Raw genomic sequence first — 18,576 nt, forward strand, 5'->3', positions numbered from 1 at the left:
GCATTTTGCCTGTAGGATGTAGTTTGCTAACCCCTGATTTAGGTGGCGCATGCACCATTTTTATTCAAATGCTTAAATATTTATTTTTATGTATGTTTAAAAAATCCCAACTTCCAATTTATAGTGCTGATATAAAGTTTTCTTTTTAATTACCATATTTATGTTAAAACAAAAAGGGAGTTGATGATTTTTTAAAGTATTTTAAGTAAATAATAGTGTTTATAGTATATGGATTGAGTGAAATTTATGACAGTCGTAGGCAAATGACTGAAGTTTAGGAAACACTGGACTAGATAAAGAACTCGTTCTTGCCAATCTTAAAATTCCATGTGTTTAATATCGCCAAGACACTTACCAGTGGTGTGATTTTGAGCTGCTATGTTCCCTTCGCGAAATGAGGAAAGAACTACTCTATCTCAACATGATTTCGAGAATCAGAAAAAAGAATTCGGGTGAGCAGATTCTCTTCATCCGCCAAACACAGATTATTATTTTTTCGGAATTGTGGGGAGATGGGATTCAGCAGAGAGTGGCATGTGGGAATATGGGAAGCAGTGAAGTTGAGACTGGCACAGGCAAGAATGTGTGCAAGCGGGGGCCCCAGGTCTGTTCTTTTCTGCCTTCCTTCCAGCCTCAACCACACACCCTTCCCCAGAGCTCCCTGCCGCCGCCAATGTGGGTGGGGACTGGAGCACAGCAATTAGAATCATGGGCTTTTTAAACAGACACACCTGAGCTGCCACCCAGTCTTGCTGGCTTTGTATGTGTTACCCGGAATCTCAGAGCCTCCATCCCTCATCTATGAAATGGAACTGCTGCCAGTACTTATCTCAGAGTGGTTGTTCTGAGCAGACCAGAAATAATGAAGTTAAAGTGCTAAAGTACTTAGCATGAAGCCCAAAGTGAAGTGCTTGTTGCAGTGAGCGCGGGTCCACACTCGTCTCCAAAACTTTGGGCCACACATGCTACAGAATTCCGAATTCTTCACAGATTAGGAAGGCGAGATAATATATATACAGTGGAGTACAGATTACCCCTCGGGTTTAGGGTTGCTCAAAACATTAATATTTCCACACTGCATCATAAGAATATTCACTCAGTGCAATAAACTATAACCATAGTTCTAAAACTGTATAACGTATATATGTTGTATGTATGAGTATGTATATATAAAACAGTATATAAAACTATATAACATCAATTCAGGACTATTTTGTGCTAGAAAATAAGATTGCAGCAAACACACACACACACACACACACACTTCCTTTCAGTTTTCAGAGCTTTCAGATTTCAGAATTATGGATTAATCATACAGAGTAATGCTTACCTTGTTTTTATTATTTATGTATTTATTTATTTATTTATTTATTTTGGCCAGTTTCTGTGGCTCATACCTGTAATCCCAGCACTTTGGGAGGCCAAGAAGGGGAGATCACTTGAGGTCAGGAGTTTGGGACCATCCTGGCCAACATGGTGAAACTCCATCTCTACTAAAAATACAACAATTAGCTGGGTGTGGTGGCAGGCATCTGTGATCCCAGCTACTTGGGAGGCTGAGGTGGGAGGATTGCTTGAACCTGGGAGGCAGAGATTGCAGTGAGCTGAGATCACACCACTACACTCAGCCTGGGTGACAGAGTGGGGTTCCATCCTAAAAAAGGTCAATTTTATTTTATCATTTCAACTTTTAGTTTAGATTCAGGGGGTATGTGTGCAGGTTTGTTACCTGTGCGTATTGCATAATGCTGAGGTTTCAGGCGCTATTGATCTCATCACCCAGGTACCAAGGGTAGTATCCAGTAGTTAGTTTTTCAGCCTTGGCCCCCTTCCCTGCCTCCTCCCTCTGGTAGTCCCCAGTGTCTGTTGTTCCCATCTTTATGTCCAGGACTACTCAACATGAGAATATGAGGTATACGGTTTTCTGTTCCTGACTTAATTTGCTTAGGATAATGGCCTCCAGCTGCATCCGTGTTGCTGCACAGGGCATGATCTTGTTCTTTTTTATGGCTGCATCTTACCCTGTTTCTAGAAGCATATTATTGAACATCATAAGTCAGAGTTCAGGGGTCAGATGTGAGCAAACAGGAAACATAAATAAAGAGGCAGTATTGCATATTCAGAGCCTCCATGCTCAAGTCCCCTCTTTGCCACTTCCCAGTTATATCACTTGGGCAATTGTCTCAACCCTTTTGCCTCAGTTTTCTCATCTAAAATGGGAATAGACAGGATGTGGCAAGGATGGAATAATGTCACTTGTAGGTGACATTACGGGGTGCCTGCTCCTAGTGAGTGACGTGTTTGTTATCATTTTTAAAAACCAAGTATCGCCCTGCTAGGGGCTCCCGCACAGTGTGGCTTCAGGAGTCCCTCACCCCAGCCTCCTCACGACCTCTCCCGCTGTTGCAGGGTGATGTTGGACTCGGTGACACACAGCACCTTCCTGCCAAATGCATCCTTCTGCGATCCCTTGATGTCGTGGACTGATCTGTTCAGCAATGAAGAGTACTACCCTGCCTTTGAGCATCAGACAGGTACGTACGTTTGAAGAAGCCCATCTGAGCGCAGCCAGGATGGGCTAGGGCAGGAGGTGGTGCTGGCCTCAGGTGGAAGACAAGGCTGTGCTGGGGCCTAGGAACACCAGAGTTCAGGGCAGAGGGCTGGAGGGCTCCTGGATGGAAGGAAGGGCAACCTCTTGCAGATAAAAGGTGCTGGAACCCTCACCCCCAAACTCCCTAGTCCTGTAGCCTTGCGGCCGTGTGCGGCTCAGCTAACCTCTATGAGCCTCATTTTGCTACCAAGTAAAACGTACATCTCTTAGAGTTATTATGATATTTAAACAATGTAGTAGAAAGAAAGCCCTTAGCCCAGGACCTGGTATACTGTGGTTGCTTGATCATGGTGGTTTTAGCCAACATTTACTGAACACGAGCTGTGTACCAAACCTTGTGCCAAGCACCATCTCACCCTTGCTGAAGCCCGATGAGATGAACAATTATTATCCCTGTCTTATAAATGAAGAAACTGAGATACAGAGAGGCTAAGTGACTTGCCCTGGGCCTCACAGTTAAGCTCCATGCAAGTTGACCCATCTTATAATTGATATCACACTGTGGTTATTGATATTAATATATCATTATTCTCTGAGCTTCTATTTCTTTTTCCCTAAACCAGGGGTGATGAGAGCTACTATAAGGACTAAGGAAGCCAAAGGGTGTAAATATGTAGCCTGGCATAAAACAAGTGCTCAGTAAATATGAGCTGCTCGCTGTTCCCCAGGCCTCCCTCCCCATCCTTCCTCCTCTCTCTCAGCCAGGATTTCTCCACCTGAGAAGGCAGCATGGGACCTTGAGAAAATCCCATGCCGGAGGGAGGCCAGCCGAGCTTTGCCCCACGAAACCCTCTGAGGGCCTCTGTCACTGAGGTGCTTGGGTGACCGCACATCACAGCACACCTGGCTGACTGCTGGCACGACAGGAGCACGCACTGCTCGGCGGTCCTGCAAGTGCCAAATAAGCTGTCAGTCCTCACTGAGTGTTAACCCCATGTAGGAGTCCAGACTCAGTATCCGGAGGCAGGCAGTGTGCAAAAGAGGCTATGTCTCCAGGGACTGCAAAAAGTCCACTACAAGAAGCCCCTGCCTCTGGGGCCAGGGGCCAGGCCACACTCACAGACTTGAGGCACTTACCTACATAATGGAATCCTACACCTGCCCCCACCCTACAAGGACATACACACACGTGCGTGCGCGCGCACACACGCATATGTGAAATCTCTTACCCTCATCTGTAAGGTCTAGATGATTGCATTTGGACTTGAATCGAACAGATACATTGTACAATTCTCCTTTAGGCGTAAGAAGCACGTTATTTCCCAGAAAGATATGAGAAATGTACTCCATCTCCTTACCTTGAAATTTGGTTAACAGGTTAAATCCAAAGGAGGAAAATTAAAACTTTCAGGTCGCCCTGCCCTCCCTATGTGTCCCACAGTGGTGGGGCCCAGCTCCAGGCTCTCTCTCTACCTATGCATAATGCCAGGCCTCACTTAAGCCAGACCTGCCATTGTGGGAGCCCCTTCTTTCTGTCTATTCTACTGGGAAGCAGTTGGGGTGGCAGTGGGAGGGGCGGGCCACAACCACCTGCCCCAGGCAATGGCCTGGACAGTGAAGCAGCAGCTCTGTGTCGTGAAGACCTGGTGTGTCCCAAATGGGAAGTCTGGCTTTGACACTGGCTGTGTCATCTTAACCTCTCATGTCCCAGTTAGTTTTCTCATCTGTAAAATGGGAATGACCACCGTGCTACACAATGACTCATATGCGAATGAAATGAGTTATTACATGGGAAGTGTTTAGGACACAGTCTGGTACCTGGTAAGCACACATAAGTGTTTAAAAAATTGAAGGATTAGCTGGACTTGGTGGCTCACACCTGTAATCCTAGCACTTGGGAAGGCCGAGGCAGGATTATCACTTGAGGTTAGGAATTGGAGACCAGCCTGGGCAACATAGTGAGACCTCGTATCTATAAAAAATTGTTTAAAAATTAGCTGGGTATGGTGGCACATGCCTGTAGTCCTAGCTACTTGGGAGGCTGAGGCAGGAGGATCCCTTGAGCCCGGAAGACTGAGGCTGCAGTGAGCTGCAATCATGCCACTGCACGCCAGCCTGAGCAACAGAGGAAAAAAAAAAAAAGGGTCAGGGAGCAAGCACAGTAGCTCCTGCCTGCAATCCCAGCACTTTGGGAGGCCAAGGCAGGCAGATCACCTGAGGTCAGGAATTTGAGACCAGCCTGGGCAATGTGGAGAAACCCCGTCTCTATGAAAAAATACAAAAATTAGCTGGGCATGGTGGCACGCACCTGTAGTCCCAGCTACTCGGGAGGCTGAGGCAGGAGGATCCCTTGAGCTCAGAAGGTTGAAGCTGCAGTGAGCTGTGAGTGTGCCGCTGCACTCCAGCCTGAGCAACGGGGGAGGCTCCATGTCAAAAAAAAAAAAAAAAAGGATTAGTTTCAGTTTGGGATAATGAATAAGTTCTGGAAGTGAATAGCACCGATGACTGCACAACAATGTGAATGTACTTAATGCCAGTGAACTGGACCCTTAAGAAGAGTTAAAATGGTTAAGTGTTATATTGTGTATATTTTACCACAATTTTAAAGAATGAAGTTAACAGAAGTGATCACCAGTGGCGTTGCCGGAGTTCCTTAAATCCATCCAAGTCTTAGATACTCAGACACGGCTCTCCGGCCAGAGGCTTCTGCATTTCCATCAGCGTCATGAAAGGTTAGACCAGGTCATTGCTCAGATTCCTTCCAGAAGCTTCTGTGATTCCTGCATCAGGCAATATTGAAGACACAGCCTTCTCTTCCCACGACCCATTGAGAGAACAGAAATTCCCATTAAGGCATGCGGCCAGTGAAAATAAAATATCCTTCAAGACTGGCCCAGGTTCCTAAGGCTCCCTGAGGGATGGAGCCCCCAGGCTTTCGAGTAGCCACCAGCCCTCAGGATTTCAGGGGAAGCTGAGTATCTCTGACCTCCAAAAGGTCAAAGTTAAGTGCGAAATGTTCACCTGGAGTAAACACCTCTCTTGGAGCTGCCTGGGCACCAGGTGAGCCTCATAGCCCCTGCTCGCCTCCGCATCCCACAGGTGGGAGGAATAGCAGGAGGGGCCTTCTGTCTGTTTTCAACAAGGATGTTGCCACCAGAGAGGTTGCATCTGTCTGGAGTTTCTGCAAAAGCCCCCTCTGCCAGGGCTGGGTCAGGAGACAGCCAGCTTTGCCTCTGGGCACTGCTCAGCCAACTTTCCCTGCTCTGTGGCCAGCAGGCTCTGAGACACCTCCCCTGAGGTCCTTACCCACCTCCTGGGAAATACTATCTGGAATTCTGGGGCCCCCTAAAGATTGTCCCAATGACAGCTTCCTGTTCACCCAGGTTCATGGGCAGGCGCTGCCGCTTACCAGCCACGTGACCTGCAGCCAGTTTTTTGAGATATGCTTTCCTCTGCCTCCTAGAGCTGGGGAGATTGAATGAGATTTTGTGTACAAAGTGTTTAATCACATGCCTGGCACTTGGGAAGTGCTCTCCCTAGCCAAGTACTCCTCACCGCTCCCTGTTGGGTAGAAAAACAGCCTTTCCTCTCCTCTCTTCATTGTCCATATTGAACAAAAATAACAACAGATCTCCATCTCGAGCTTCCCAGTTCAGAATTTTTAACAGCCTAGATATTTGAGACCTGAGGGAAGGGAAGTAAAAGGAGAAAAAAAAAATGATGTGCCTTCTAGACAAATGATGTCTGGGAGAAGGAAGGGTGGAACACTCAACCTATTTAGGAAAACCAGCTGTTCTCAAAAACCCTTCAAACGGCTTGAGCAGAGTGCCACGGAATCCATGCCCTGGTGTGGTAACCACAAAGGATTCTGACCTGTTCTTTGAAGCAGGACTTCTGCTTGGCTGCCCTGCAGGCTGGAGGGTGGACAGTCACAGATTGCAAAATACTCTAGAACTTCATGAACTCACCCTGCCTTGCCTGTGGCTTTTTCAAAGTAAAGAATGATGACTACTGGAAAATGTATCCAAGCGGGTGGGAGGGTTGGTTGGGGGGAGGCTGCATGTAGTTCACATGCATATGATATTTTTAAAAGATGGGTTCTCCAGTCGAGTTCCAGTAGCCAACCCTCCGGTAGTCATTGAGTACCCTGGACTTGCCGCTACTTTCTTTCTGGAGTTCTTTCCTTAACCTCCACGGACCCACATCCCTCCCCTGACAGCCAATGTGCCACGCACACATGCAGCGCCTCCTTTGCTTTGGAATCTTGCTTATACTTTGTCAGCTGCAGAGGTTTCTAAACTGAGGTTCCCGAGAGGCTTTGGGGGTTTCCCAGATGTTCCTCAGGGACCACCAGAGAAGGGAGTGGAAGTGACATTTGAGAAGATGGGGCTTCAGTCCTCTGTCTCCACCTCCACCCTAAGCGTGCTCCTCCACTTTAATTCTGAAGACAGTAGAGCACAGTGAGGCTGGGCTGCAGGAGCCAGAATACACCCAGATAACCCATTCCTAGCTCTGCCACTTACGGGTTATGTGAGCTTGAAAAGGGTCACACCTGTGAACCTTACTTTCTCCCTTTGTAAAATGGGTGACATGATATAGGACTTCACAGCATTGCGTTGAGGACAACATGAGAAAGCACAAAGCATTTAGCGTGATGACAGGCACATACTAAGTGCTCGATAAATATGTTAGGTATAATATTATTGCACAATGTGAGATTTTATTTGAAGAAAGCACTTTTTGTAAGGGAAAAAAGGTGCAAAACCCACTGGTCAGAGAAAGAGGCATTTGGATCCCCACATGGGCTTTCCTAAAGCAAGCTTCATGTTTTATGTACAGAAGTTTGAAAGCAGATACAAAGGAAAGAATCTAAGAACTTCTAAATCAAAACCAGATCAACAAATACAAAATCATCTGAAAGTCTGAGGTGAGCACTGTGGCAGCGCCCACACCTCAGGAGGACTCACCTCTAGCCCAGTCGACATGCACCTGAGTCTTCTGGGTGGCCATGGCCCCAGGACGGCTCAGAGCTTGGCTCTCTTGGCCCCTTCTTAACTCCATGGCTCCCAAGGCCATGGCTACTTTGCAGCCAGCCCTTCTCTTCTTTTCTCTATCCAGTTTCCTATGCTGCACTGGACTTTACTTTTCCATCTCATGGTCTAAATCTTTCCACAGGCTATGCTGGAAAGCCAGGAAGAGGTATGGGATGGAGCTGGACTGGCTCTGGGAGGAAACTTAAAAGCCATTTAAGTTCAGGTTTTCCCTCATAAAGTCCTTCCTTTCAGTGACAAAGCAGCAATTGATGGTGCCTCTGCTGCCCAGTTCATTCACCACCTCTCTTCAGTGCTGCCCCGGGCAAAACACTTTCCCAACTCCCTGTGCTAGTAAATCATGCTAATTACAGTCCAAGTTTGTCTAACTCGGGCCTCCTCTGACCCAGACTGTCTGTCTTGTCCCAGCCAAGCCCTGAACTTGCTTTACTGTAGTTGTTCCTCAGCTAGATTGAGGAAGGCCCCATTCCCCTGAGAACAAATGTAGTCCCCAAATAATAACCAATAACAGGTGATTTATACTGAAAACTTACTGTCGTTCAGATACTGGGCTAAGTTCTTTACATGCATCATTTCCTTTTCACAACAAACCTCCTAAGATATAGGTAGTATTGTTATTTTTATTTTTACCAATGAAGGAAGTTGAGGTCCAGAGAGGTTAGGACAGTTTGTTAGAGTTGCACAGCTAATCCATCGAAGAGCCAAGATTTCAAATCAGGATGGTCCGTCTCCACAGTCCAGGCTCAGTTGCCACACCCAACCCTGTGACTTCTATGGGAAGCTCCCTTCCACTCCAAGAGGCTCATTGGCAGAATCCTAGAATGGAGGCTGGGAACAAGAATTGGATTCTTGTACAGAATTCCTGTAGCTGGCAGGTTCATCTAACTTCATAAACTTTCTTATCACTGCTCCCCAGTCAGCAGAGGAGAAAGATCAAGATCTGCTCCAGAGGGACATAACTGAAACCTCTAAGCTCAAACTTCTTTTACAACCTGCAGATTTTGCATTCTGCTGCATATCTATTTTGTTGTAATATAAAAATCACACCAGGCACAGTGGCTCATGCCTGAAATCCCAACAATTTGGGATGCTAAAGCAGGAGGATTGCCTGAGCCCAGGAGTTCAAGACCAACCAGCCTGGGCAACATGGTGAGACCCCGTTTCTACAAAATTAAAAAATTAGCCGTGCATGATGCTGCACACCTGTGGTCCCAGCTACTCAAGAGACTGAGGCAGGAGGATTGCTTGAGCCCAGGAGGGTGAGCCTGCAGTGAGCCATGTTCAAGCAACTGCACTCCAACCCGGATGACAGAGTGAGACCCTGTCTCAAAAAAACAAACAAACAAAAAATTAAAATTTTCCCTCAAAATTTTTGCTTTGAGTGAGGCTCCAAGAAAATGACAGTGTGGGTTCCAGGATCTTTATATAGAAAGGGCTTAGGGACAACAATTCATTTGGAAGAGATGGCCAAAGGACTTGTCTGGAATTTTTTTTTTTTTTTTTTTTTTTTCTTTTTTGAGATGGAGTTTCTTCTCTCCTGTCACCCAGGCTGGAGTGCAATGGCGCCATCTTGGCTCGCTGCATCCCCACCTCCCAGGTTCAAGCAATTCTCCTGCCTCAGCCTCTCAAGTAGCTGGGATTACAGGCATGCACCACCACGCCCGGATAATTTTTGTATTATTAGTAGAGACGGGGTTTCACCTTGTTGGCCAGGCTGATCTCAAACCCCTGATCTCAGGTGATACACCTGCCTCAGCCTCCCAAAGTTCTGGGATTACAGGCGTGAGCCCCTGCACCCAACCTGGAACTTATTAAGAACACTGCTTAATAAGGTTGAGAAGACATCAATTATCTATAACAAAGAATGGAGGTGGGGGATTATCAGACCCACCCTCTGGCCTATCTATTGAAGATGCACAATGAATATTACGTGATTTCAATTAACTGTTCTGCGCACCCTGGGGATACAGCACCACCATCACCACGCTCTCCTCTGCTCAGTTTCAGAAGCCTGAGTCTCGTGTGCATCCTGATGATTAAGCGTTTGACAAAGTCAAACACAGACTCGCCTGTGTCCCCAGCTTTTAAACCAAATATGGCAGCATTAAGGCACCTAATTCAGGCTGGCAATGCAGAGACAAATTAGCTAGGTTTGGTTTCTAAGTTTGGTTTCTAATATAATTCCTATTTTTTAAATGAAGAAAATAAACCGAAGGTCTAGAAAGGGACAAAGCTGCTGGCTTACACATTTAAAAAAAAAATTAGAAGTGTTTGAAGGAATGTAATTAAAGTGGTGGCATGGGAAGCCCAGGAGGTAACCCTAATATTGACAAGTGTAAGTAGATGATATTTAATGAGCACTTGCCATAAGCCTGGCCCTGTTCTAAGTACTTTCCATGTATTGATTTACATAATCCTTTTAATAGACCAGATAAGTAGGTCCTATTATTTTTATTTTGCAGATGAGTCCAAGGAGGCAGGACTACTAAGTGTGAGAGACCATGTGCCCTTTCAACTTTGAAGGGGAATTCAAAATATAGGAATCCTGGTTTCAAGTTTGAGAACAGTGATTTTCAAGGAGCCTCCTGGAGCTAGTACCTTCACCTGCACTCCCAGCAAAACAGGGTTGCTTTTTTCCAGATACGTTTTAACTTGAAGAAAGTATTATTCAACCATAAAAGAATCCTTCAAAGTCTTAGCATGCCCGCTCTAAACAATAATCTTGAAGGAGACAAGTGTCCAAAAGCCTGTGAGATTCTTCATCACAAAGTGATGGCCAGGAGTGATCCAGCGCATGAAAACATTTTGACTGGGCTTCCCGTGGTGTTTTGTAAAAATCAAGTCAGTTGCCACACTTGAAAATAGAAATCAGGAGATTTCAGTTAGTAATCTGGTCCTGGCAACACAAGGCCCACCTTTCCATAAGGCAAGGGATCAGATAACCATTGTCCACTTTGGCGTGAACTTTCCAATCCCCACTGTCTCCACATGGGGCCACTTCAGGCATAGACATTATCTGCTGACCCTGTGGGCATCTGGTGCACCTACCCAGTGCTGAAAGCTAAAGTCCTCCTTCTGAATTTAAATGCATCTCAGGTTATACCATCATTTGTGAAAATACCCCCAGAATTTCTGAAAACTCCCTCTAGCTCAATTCTTCCATCCAATGCAGCTGGCCCTGAAACAAGTGTCCTGACCCACTTCAGACTTCAAAGGAGCTGGCAGAGCCTGCTGCTTAATAATAGTGACCTATGGGCATTCAGAGTAAGCCTACCAGGCCCAGGATGGGTCTCTACCGGTCAACAGAGAGAGAAGGGCCTCATGGCTCAACTTCCCCAAAATGTTGAGATTATTTTATAAATGATAGAAGCATTGAGAAAATCACTTTACATTTCCAGACAACACAACCCATTAAAAATAATATAGTCTGCCAGTATATTACCCCTTATTTTATTCCCCTGAGTTCATGTCTTCCAAGTAGCAAAAGGGTCTTCATCATGTCTTCATTAAGGTTCTAAACACTATCATCTTCAGTCTCTCCATCCTCTTTCTGATTCTTCAAACCTAGATTGTATTTTTTATTTTTTCTAGTCAGGCTCTGCTTATCCATTATTTATCATTACAATTATACATATGTGCCTTCATCCAAATCTAACTTTAGTCAGTCTTGAGATGTGTGCCCAATTTGGTCCTCCTCAACCAAGAATAGTGGGGCATGGTATGAGGGAAAATGCCCACAATCAAGAAGAGTTGGCGGGGCCTAACTCCTTTACTCACCGGCCATGTGACCTTACAGGGGTCCCGTCAGTCCCTGGAACGGCAGTCTCCTCATGTGTAAAGTGGAGAGAGTGTCAGTCACCTGGTCAGTTACACTCACTGAGGTAGGCCTGTGGTGGGCTAGGCCAGGCTCCAAGCACTCCTGGTTCAGGGTGAGCAAAAGCTCTAGGTCCGGAGGGGAGGGATGAGGAGGACGCCTGAGGGACACTGAGTGGAGAGGGGGAGACCCTCTGCGACGGGGAGTGAGGATGAGCAGACATTCCTCGGGAGAAGGCAGATGGGGACCACGTTCCATCCAAAGAGAAGCCCCTGTGAGAAGACTTTGGGCCATGGAGGCTGCTGAGAGAGGAGAGCAGTAGAGGGACGGGTGAGGAAGGGCTGACGGCCGCCTCCCTCGTCTGGGCAGCCTCCGCTCTGCCGCCCTACTCCGGTCCTGAGGATGGGACCCCCGGAAAAGCGCCCCCTGGAGGCCCGCCATAGTACCCAGAGCAGCCATTTTTCTCCCAGCTCTGGGGCTGTGGAAGGAGTTTGTGGATGAGGAGAGGGAGCCTCCGCAAGGCTCTGGCTCCCCTCCAGGGGCCAGGGCCGCACACAAAGCCGCTCTGTGGGTGAGCTTCAAAGCGGAGCGCCGAGGAGCAGGGAGCCAGCGCCAGCAACACCTTCCCGGCGTGGGGCCGACTCCCCGCCCGGGCGTTTCTCCGAATCCTTGAGGCCCCCTTGGCTTCCGCAAACAATATGGCCCTCTTCAAGTGCCAAAGAAAATAACAAGGGGGTGGAAGCAGAGAGGGGAGGGGAGGGAAACAGGGGAACAGAGCCTTGGCGAAACCTTTCCATGAAAAGAAATCGACTGTGCCTTTCACGGCCGCACACTGATAGTCATCTAGGGCAGGGCCCGGGCAGCACCCGCAGCTGAAAAATGTCAAGGCTCATAAACATCTCTCACGGGACGCCAGGAAAGTCCAAAGGCCCCTCAGGTTTACTAAAGCCAGAAATCAGTAGATGAAAGCTCAGGCCGAACTCAGGAATGGCCCCTTGTTCTGCCAGGAGCCCCTGCCTGCCCTGAAGAGCCCCCACAGGCCTGGTAGGCCGGCTCCAGCCAGTGGCCAGTGAGCAAGACCCGAGTCATCGGTCTCGCCGGCTCCCTGGCTCTTCCTATCTGCCAGGTAGAGGCTACGACATCAGCCTCAAGCACCCTGGCACAATATTGACGCTTTAATGTGAATGCGTATAAAATTCTGAAAATTTTTAAATAAATTAAAATAAATCAACTTCCCCTCCACCCCCCTTCGGTGGTAAAAGAGATCTCTGGAAGACCTTTGAGTTTTAAGGGGAGCCTCTATTGTGGTATAGCACAGTTACACCTACTGGATAGGATTGTTGAGAGGACCTGAGAAACTTGAGATGACAAAAACACGTAACGCCTCGGCTGGCAGGCAGAGGGTGCTGAGTGAGTAGTAGCACCTGACTGGCACAGGACCCACCCCCTGCCTAGAATCATCAGCAACTGACAATGGTGCGAGTTCTACTGACCTTTGAATGCTGCTAATGGCACCACTGCCATTTGCTGTGGAGTCTAACATGTGAGGGACCCTTTCCGTCATCGTCACCTTAGCCTCTCTGTGCTCTCTGCCTTTCTTCTCAGGCCCTCGTGTTGTGTTCTCTCCAGCTCTCTCCGTGCCTCAGCCACTCTTCATGTTCCATCTCTGCTCTGTGCTGACCCTCTGAGGACCGGTAGGGCGGCGTGGGGAGAGCAATGGCTTTCCAGTTCAGGCGAGGGTTCAAATCCAGCTCTGACACACACTGGCGTGGGTTCTTGGGAAAGTCCTCCATGACTTTCAAGTTCCTCTTCTGTGATCTCCTGGGGGACAGGGACCAAACCTGTCCGCCATAAATCTTTAACACACAATGTGTGGCTGCATACATAGTAGATATTCAATAATAATGTTTGTAATAGCATTTAAATCCTCCAGGCTCTGTTCCAAGTACTTTTATGTATATTAAGTCATTTAATGTGCAGAACAACACTATGATATAGGTGCTATAATTATTCCAAATTTACCAGTAAGGAAACTAAAGCTTTTATTTATTGAAGGAAATGAATAAATGAATGAATGTATTCCATGGCAGATACAATAATTGTTTATGTCAAAGAGCCTGACCAAGTACCTAACACCTCACCTCTTCCATACCTTATGTCCACCCCACTTTCCATTTCTCCTAAGAACAGTAGGACAGAACTGTCGAACACCAGATCTCTGCCCCTGGGCCAGGCATAGCCACATCCCAGCCTCCCAGACAGATGGCACTCACAACTGTCTAGGCATGTACACAACTCCTCTAAAGGAGGGAGGGGCTCTGATCTCAGGATAGAATTACTCCGAACACCACCAAAAACACAAGAGCAACAATACAACCAACTGTCCTGTGACCACCTTCCTCTGGAGGTGCCTACCATGGTGACCCAAGGACGGTCAGACTCTGGGCAATGTCTAATAACCCAAGGTTCTTGGCACAAGATGGCCAGTAACTGTGCAGAAACAAATAGCCAGCACTGGGCAGCTGCCCTTTAAAGCACAGGGAATCAAACGAGCTTCAAATAGTGTCTGACACACAGTAGGCATTTAGTAACTATCGAATTGGTTGGTAAGTTTCTGTGCACCATTCTACATACATTAACCCCAAACTCCATAACAGTCCTGGGCGTTGAGTATATTGTCCCCATTTTACAGATGAGGAAACTGAGACTTCAATGCCCACAGACCTTGCCCAAGTGGAAAGTAGCAGAATCAGAATTTCAACCCAGCTTGTCAAACTGCTGAGTTTGTTTTTTTGATATCATGTTATCTGGAATCAAATAACTGAAGGGCTGTTTTCTTTCTTTCTCCACTAAATGCCTTTTTTTAAGCATCAGCGCTAAGTCTGGTTATTTCTTGTCCCTGTCATTCCCTCTCTGATGCCAAAGTTCATCTTTGTAGGATCCTCTGGTTTTCTCTGCAGAATAGAAGGTGACCTGGGCACTGCAGAACACCCAGGACTGGAGGCCCTTTCAACTCACTGACTGAGGGATGAGGTTGTCACTTAACTGATGGATCCTTCAGGGGCCCTCTCGAAGGCTGTCTTGGGACTGTTGTCCTTCACTTCTTTCTCCTTTGGTGCAGCCTGTGACTCATACTGGACATCAGTCCACCCTGAATACTGGACTAAGCGTCACGTGTGGGAGTGGCTCCAGTTCTGCTGCGATCAGTACAAGTTGGACATCAATTGCATCTCCTTCTGCCACTTCAACATCAGCGGCCTGCAGCTGTGCAGCATGACGCAGGAGGAGTTCGTCGAGGCAGCTGGCCTCTGCGGCGAGTACCTGTACTTCATCCTCCAGAACATCCGCACACAAGGTCAGTGTTCAGAGGGCCGGGCCTCCAGGGGAGGGACCAGGATTAGGACCAAACCACTTTGAGAAGTCCTTTCCCATCGTGTGACTTGCACAGCAAAATTTTACTAACTGGAGTTCTCATTAACCCAAACCTTCAATAACTGGAAGCTAGTATGCCAGAATTGAGGATTTTAGGGAAAAGGGAGCAAGTTACAAAAATTCAAGTTGAGTGCATTTAAAAAAAAAAAAAACTAACACCACGTTCAGGGACTGCCCAGGCACCAGGCTGATAATAATACAGTATCTTCATAATGATTTGAAACCACACAGGATGGACAAAAAAGAGGTTTGTGCTTCATCTCTCATTAAGCGGAAGAGGAATATAATTAAATAGACTCCCCATTTCCACGGGAGTCCAGCTAATTATCATCACATTCCTAATGGTCAAGGATCAAGTGGCCAGAAGGTGGCGCCAATAGCATTATTTAACCTTCAACTGGCCTTCGCATGCAGAATGTCGACGGACATTTTTTCAATCCAGAAAGGTTCTTTGAGAACATTGAGCTCTAATGTTTCCAAATCACACATAGATAAAGGAACTGATATCTGGGACATTGAGTAACTTCCTCAAGGTCACACAGCAAACAGGGCTGATTCACAGAAAGTCAGTACAAAGCGAGGACTTGGAGATCTGAAAGACCTGTGTTCCAATCCTGGCTCCACTACTCCTGAGCTATGGAACCTCTGGTGAGTGGCTTAACCTGCCGGAATCCCCACTGCCTCATCTGTCCAATGGAATAATGACACCTCCATGGGCTTTTTGAGAGGATTCGGGGAAATATTACCTAGCACAGCATATGAAGATAGAAATGCATGCAGTAAATGGCAGCTGTTTCCATCATCATTAATATAACCAAGAGGTGTATTATAGGATGTTAAAGGAAACATATCTCAGCTCAATTTTAGGAAGGACCTTTTTTAAAGTTAGCACTTTCTTTTGAAAAGGTAATTCAGAAGATACAGGAGATAGGACGATCCCACCACTGTGATAATCAAGTAGTCTAATAGCCCCCTGCTTGAAGAGGAGGCTATGACAGCGACTCTTGTTTGGACAGAAAACCCACAGAGGACCCTCCTGCTCTGTGATTCTTTGCCCTCCTCTTGATCCTCATCCATCATGAGCGCTTGAGAGCACAAAAGCTAAGAATAGTGGCCCTTGGGCACTACATGGCTTGGGCTCTGGGAGCCAAAACTCCAGTGACAATGACCTGCCAAGAGCAGTGATCTGTGTCCTGTGCTCAGAGAGGGCACTCCCTGAAAGAGGACAAGTTTGACCAAGTCACAACGGCTCCAGAAGAAGGAGCTTGGGACTCCATTTAGGATCCTCCCAAGGGAACAGGCTTACACAAAAATCCTAGGGCCTCGGAGAGGGGTGTATTTTATTCTGGAAAAAGATGCAGCTTGGCAATGCCAGCTTGGTCAAATGTCAAGTCAACCTCATTCATCTCCATGCCATTGTGCAGCCCTGTGCTGGCATCTCCCACCTCAAGTACCTCTCTTCCCTGGCAATGGTCGCATCAAAATAAAACAAAAAACAAAACAAAACCAAAAAAAAGTGTTGGCCGGGCACAGTGGCTCAGGCCTGTAATCCCAATACTTTGGGAGGCTGAGGCAGGCAGATCACCTAAGGTCAGGAATTCAAGACGAGCCTGGCCAACATAGTGAAACCCCATCTCTACTAAAAATACAAAATTAGCCAGGCATGGTAGTTTGTGCCTATAATCCCAGTTACTCAGGAAGCTGAGGCATGAGAATCACTTGAACCCAGGAGGTGGAGGTTGCAGTGAGCTGAGTTTGCATCATTGCACCCCAGCCTGGGCAAAAAGAGCAAAATTCCATCAAAAAAAAAAAAAACCTGTCCCTGGTTTTATTACCCCAGGGCTCTGTGGAAAACAAATAGGCTAAACCAACTGCTTTTTAATAGGCCATACATTATCTCTTCTTATTCTAAGGAATTCCTGCAGTCACAATGCCACCTTTAATGGTAGGATTTCAAGCACTCTCTAGGCCAGGAGGGTTCCATGTTGAGCAGTAAAACTGTCTACTCCACCAATCTACTCCATTCTGAAATTCCTCTTTTAATGTTTCTCAAGCAGATACGTTGATTGTAGATTGTGGAGATACGTATATTGTGATCAAAGTTCACGCTGTCCCCATTTGCCCAGGAAACATCATTTCTACCTGTGATCCTGGAGTAATTATTGTTACCATAGCACCACCTTTCATTCTCAGAAGTGTCTCCATTTGGATCATAAATTCTGCAGTGAACTGGGGGTTATTACCTCATGTATGCCTTATACCTCCCCATAGGTTTGGACTCTGGCAGAACAGGACACAGAACAAGGCAGTTTTGTCGAGGAGAGTAGCTGGAAGGGGGCTGTAAGGCCTGGGCATCATCTAGCACCGTAGGTATTGCAGTAGGATTTAAGGGCCCAGACACCTGGGGACATTGGTTGCTGAGAGGCAAGGTCAGAGGGTGGCTTCTGCAGCCTAGGAGAGGAATGAGCCCCTCTTCCATCTCCCATCCTGTTCTCAGTCGGCCCTTTGGACAGAGTCAACTAAGGCGCCTGGCTGACCAAAACCAATGAGAACATGACACTAGGAACAAACAATCACAACTGTGCCCTGCTGCAGTCTGCTTAGCAAATAGAAATTAGTCGTCATGTTGGACCAAGCTAGGACATAGGTATCCTTCAGCCTGCACTGCTACGTGAAAACACAATCTGACACTCCTTTCAACCCCAGCCCACCCATTCCACAGAGGAGGGAACCAAGGCCCTGACGTCATCTTCCACATCCTCATTAAACTCGGCATTCACATAGACCTTTGCACTTCTTGCAACCTCTTATGTCCGTCCTCCCCACTGACCAGCACATAACAGGCATTCCAATCCCAAGGGATTAGAGGTCGTGTCAGAGACTATAGACTCTTAGCCAAAGGGGGGCTTAGTGGGTATTTTATCGCATGGTATCAGTGAGAAAAACCAACAAGCCCAGAGACTGAGTGACTTGGCAAGCCTGCACAGGAGTCAGTAGCCCAGCCCAGCTCAGAGCCCAGTCCTGGACCCCAGACTAGAGCTTACTCCCAAGTGCCTGCTCAGAAAATCTGCAGAGGCTGCTGGGAAGCCTGGTTCTGGGTGCTTCCTCCAAATGACCTTTAAAAATGAGGAAATTATCACCTCTCAGGGATGGCTTCAGGGTGGCACTCTAAGGCCAGATGGTCTCCAAGGTTCCCTCTAAAATGTAACCAACCTCAAGAGGGACAGTCACTCCACTTCCCTCCAATACCCCCTCTCCTGGCCTGGTCAGTGGAAACCAGGATTGCATGGTATGCTTTGTGGATTTTTTTTTCTTTCTCAGGTTACTCCTTTTTTAATGACGCTGAAGAAAGCAAGGCCACCATCAAAGACTGTAAGTAACCAAGCGCAAACCACCCAAGGCTCTGTCAAGACTGTCATTGGCACATGGGCTTGACCATTCTTTTAGGATCATAACTGAAAAGTTGATGAACTGAAACAATCCCACACCTGGAGAAGGCAGTGGGGAAAAGCGTGGTGGAAAGAGTATGACAGAAAGAGCATGAGCATGGGTCTGTAGGACCATAGCTTGGGTCTGTGTATTGCTGATCCTCTGAAAGTCCATTCCCCTATCTGTAAAATAGTGTGACCCTTGTGGGTCATGGTGAGTTTGAGAAACAATGCACACAAAGAGCCCAGGATGCATCACCAGTGTAGATGCTCCCAAAGCCAGTATCCGTTTGTCTATGT

At 47.1% G+C, this 18,576-nt stretch overlaps 1 protein-coding gene across 1 annotated transcript in view; it reads left to right on the forward strand.

Moving 5' to 3' along the window:
• The first annotated feature begins 2,409 nt into the window (after positions 1 to 2,409).
• ELF5 (E74 like ETS transcription factor 5) overlaps positions 2,410 to 18,576 on the forward strand; it is a 28,139-nt gene continuing 11,972 nt past the window's right edge. Inside the window, exons 1-3 of the mRNA XM_008002316.3 lie at positions 2,410 to 2,534; positions 14,538 to 14,771; positions 18,170 to 18,220. Of these exons, the coding sequence (XP_008000507.1) occupies positions 2,414 to 2,534; positions 14,538 to 14,771; positions 18,170 to 18,220 (406 nt within the window). The 5' untranslated portion in view covers positions 2,410 to 2,413. The remainder of the gene's footprint in view (positions 2,535 to 14,537; positions 14,772 to 18,169; positions 18,221 to 18,576) is intronic.

Source organism: Chlorocebus sabaeus, chromosome 1 (genome assembly GCF_047675955.1).
Source record: "Chlorocebus sabaeus isolate Y175 chromosome 1, mChlSab1.0.hap1, whole genome shotgun sequence".
In the NCBI taxonomy this organism is placed as follows: Eukaryota; Metazoa; Chordata; class Mammalia; order Primates; family Cercopithecidae; genus Chlorocebus; species Chlorocebus sabaeus.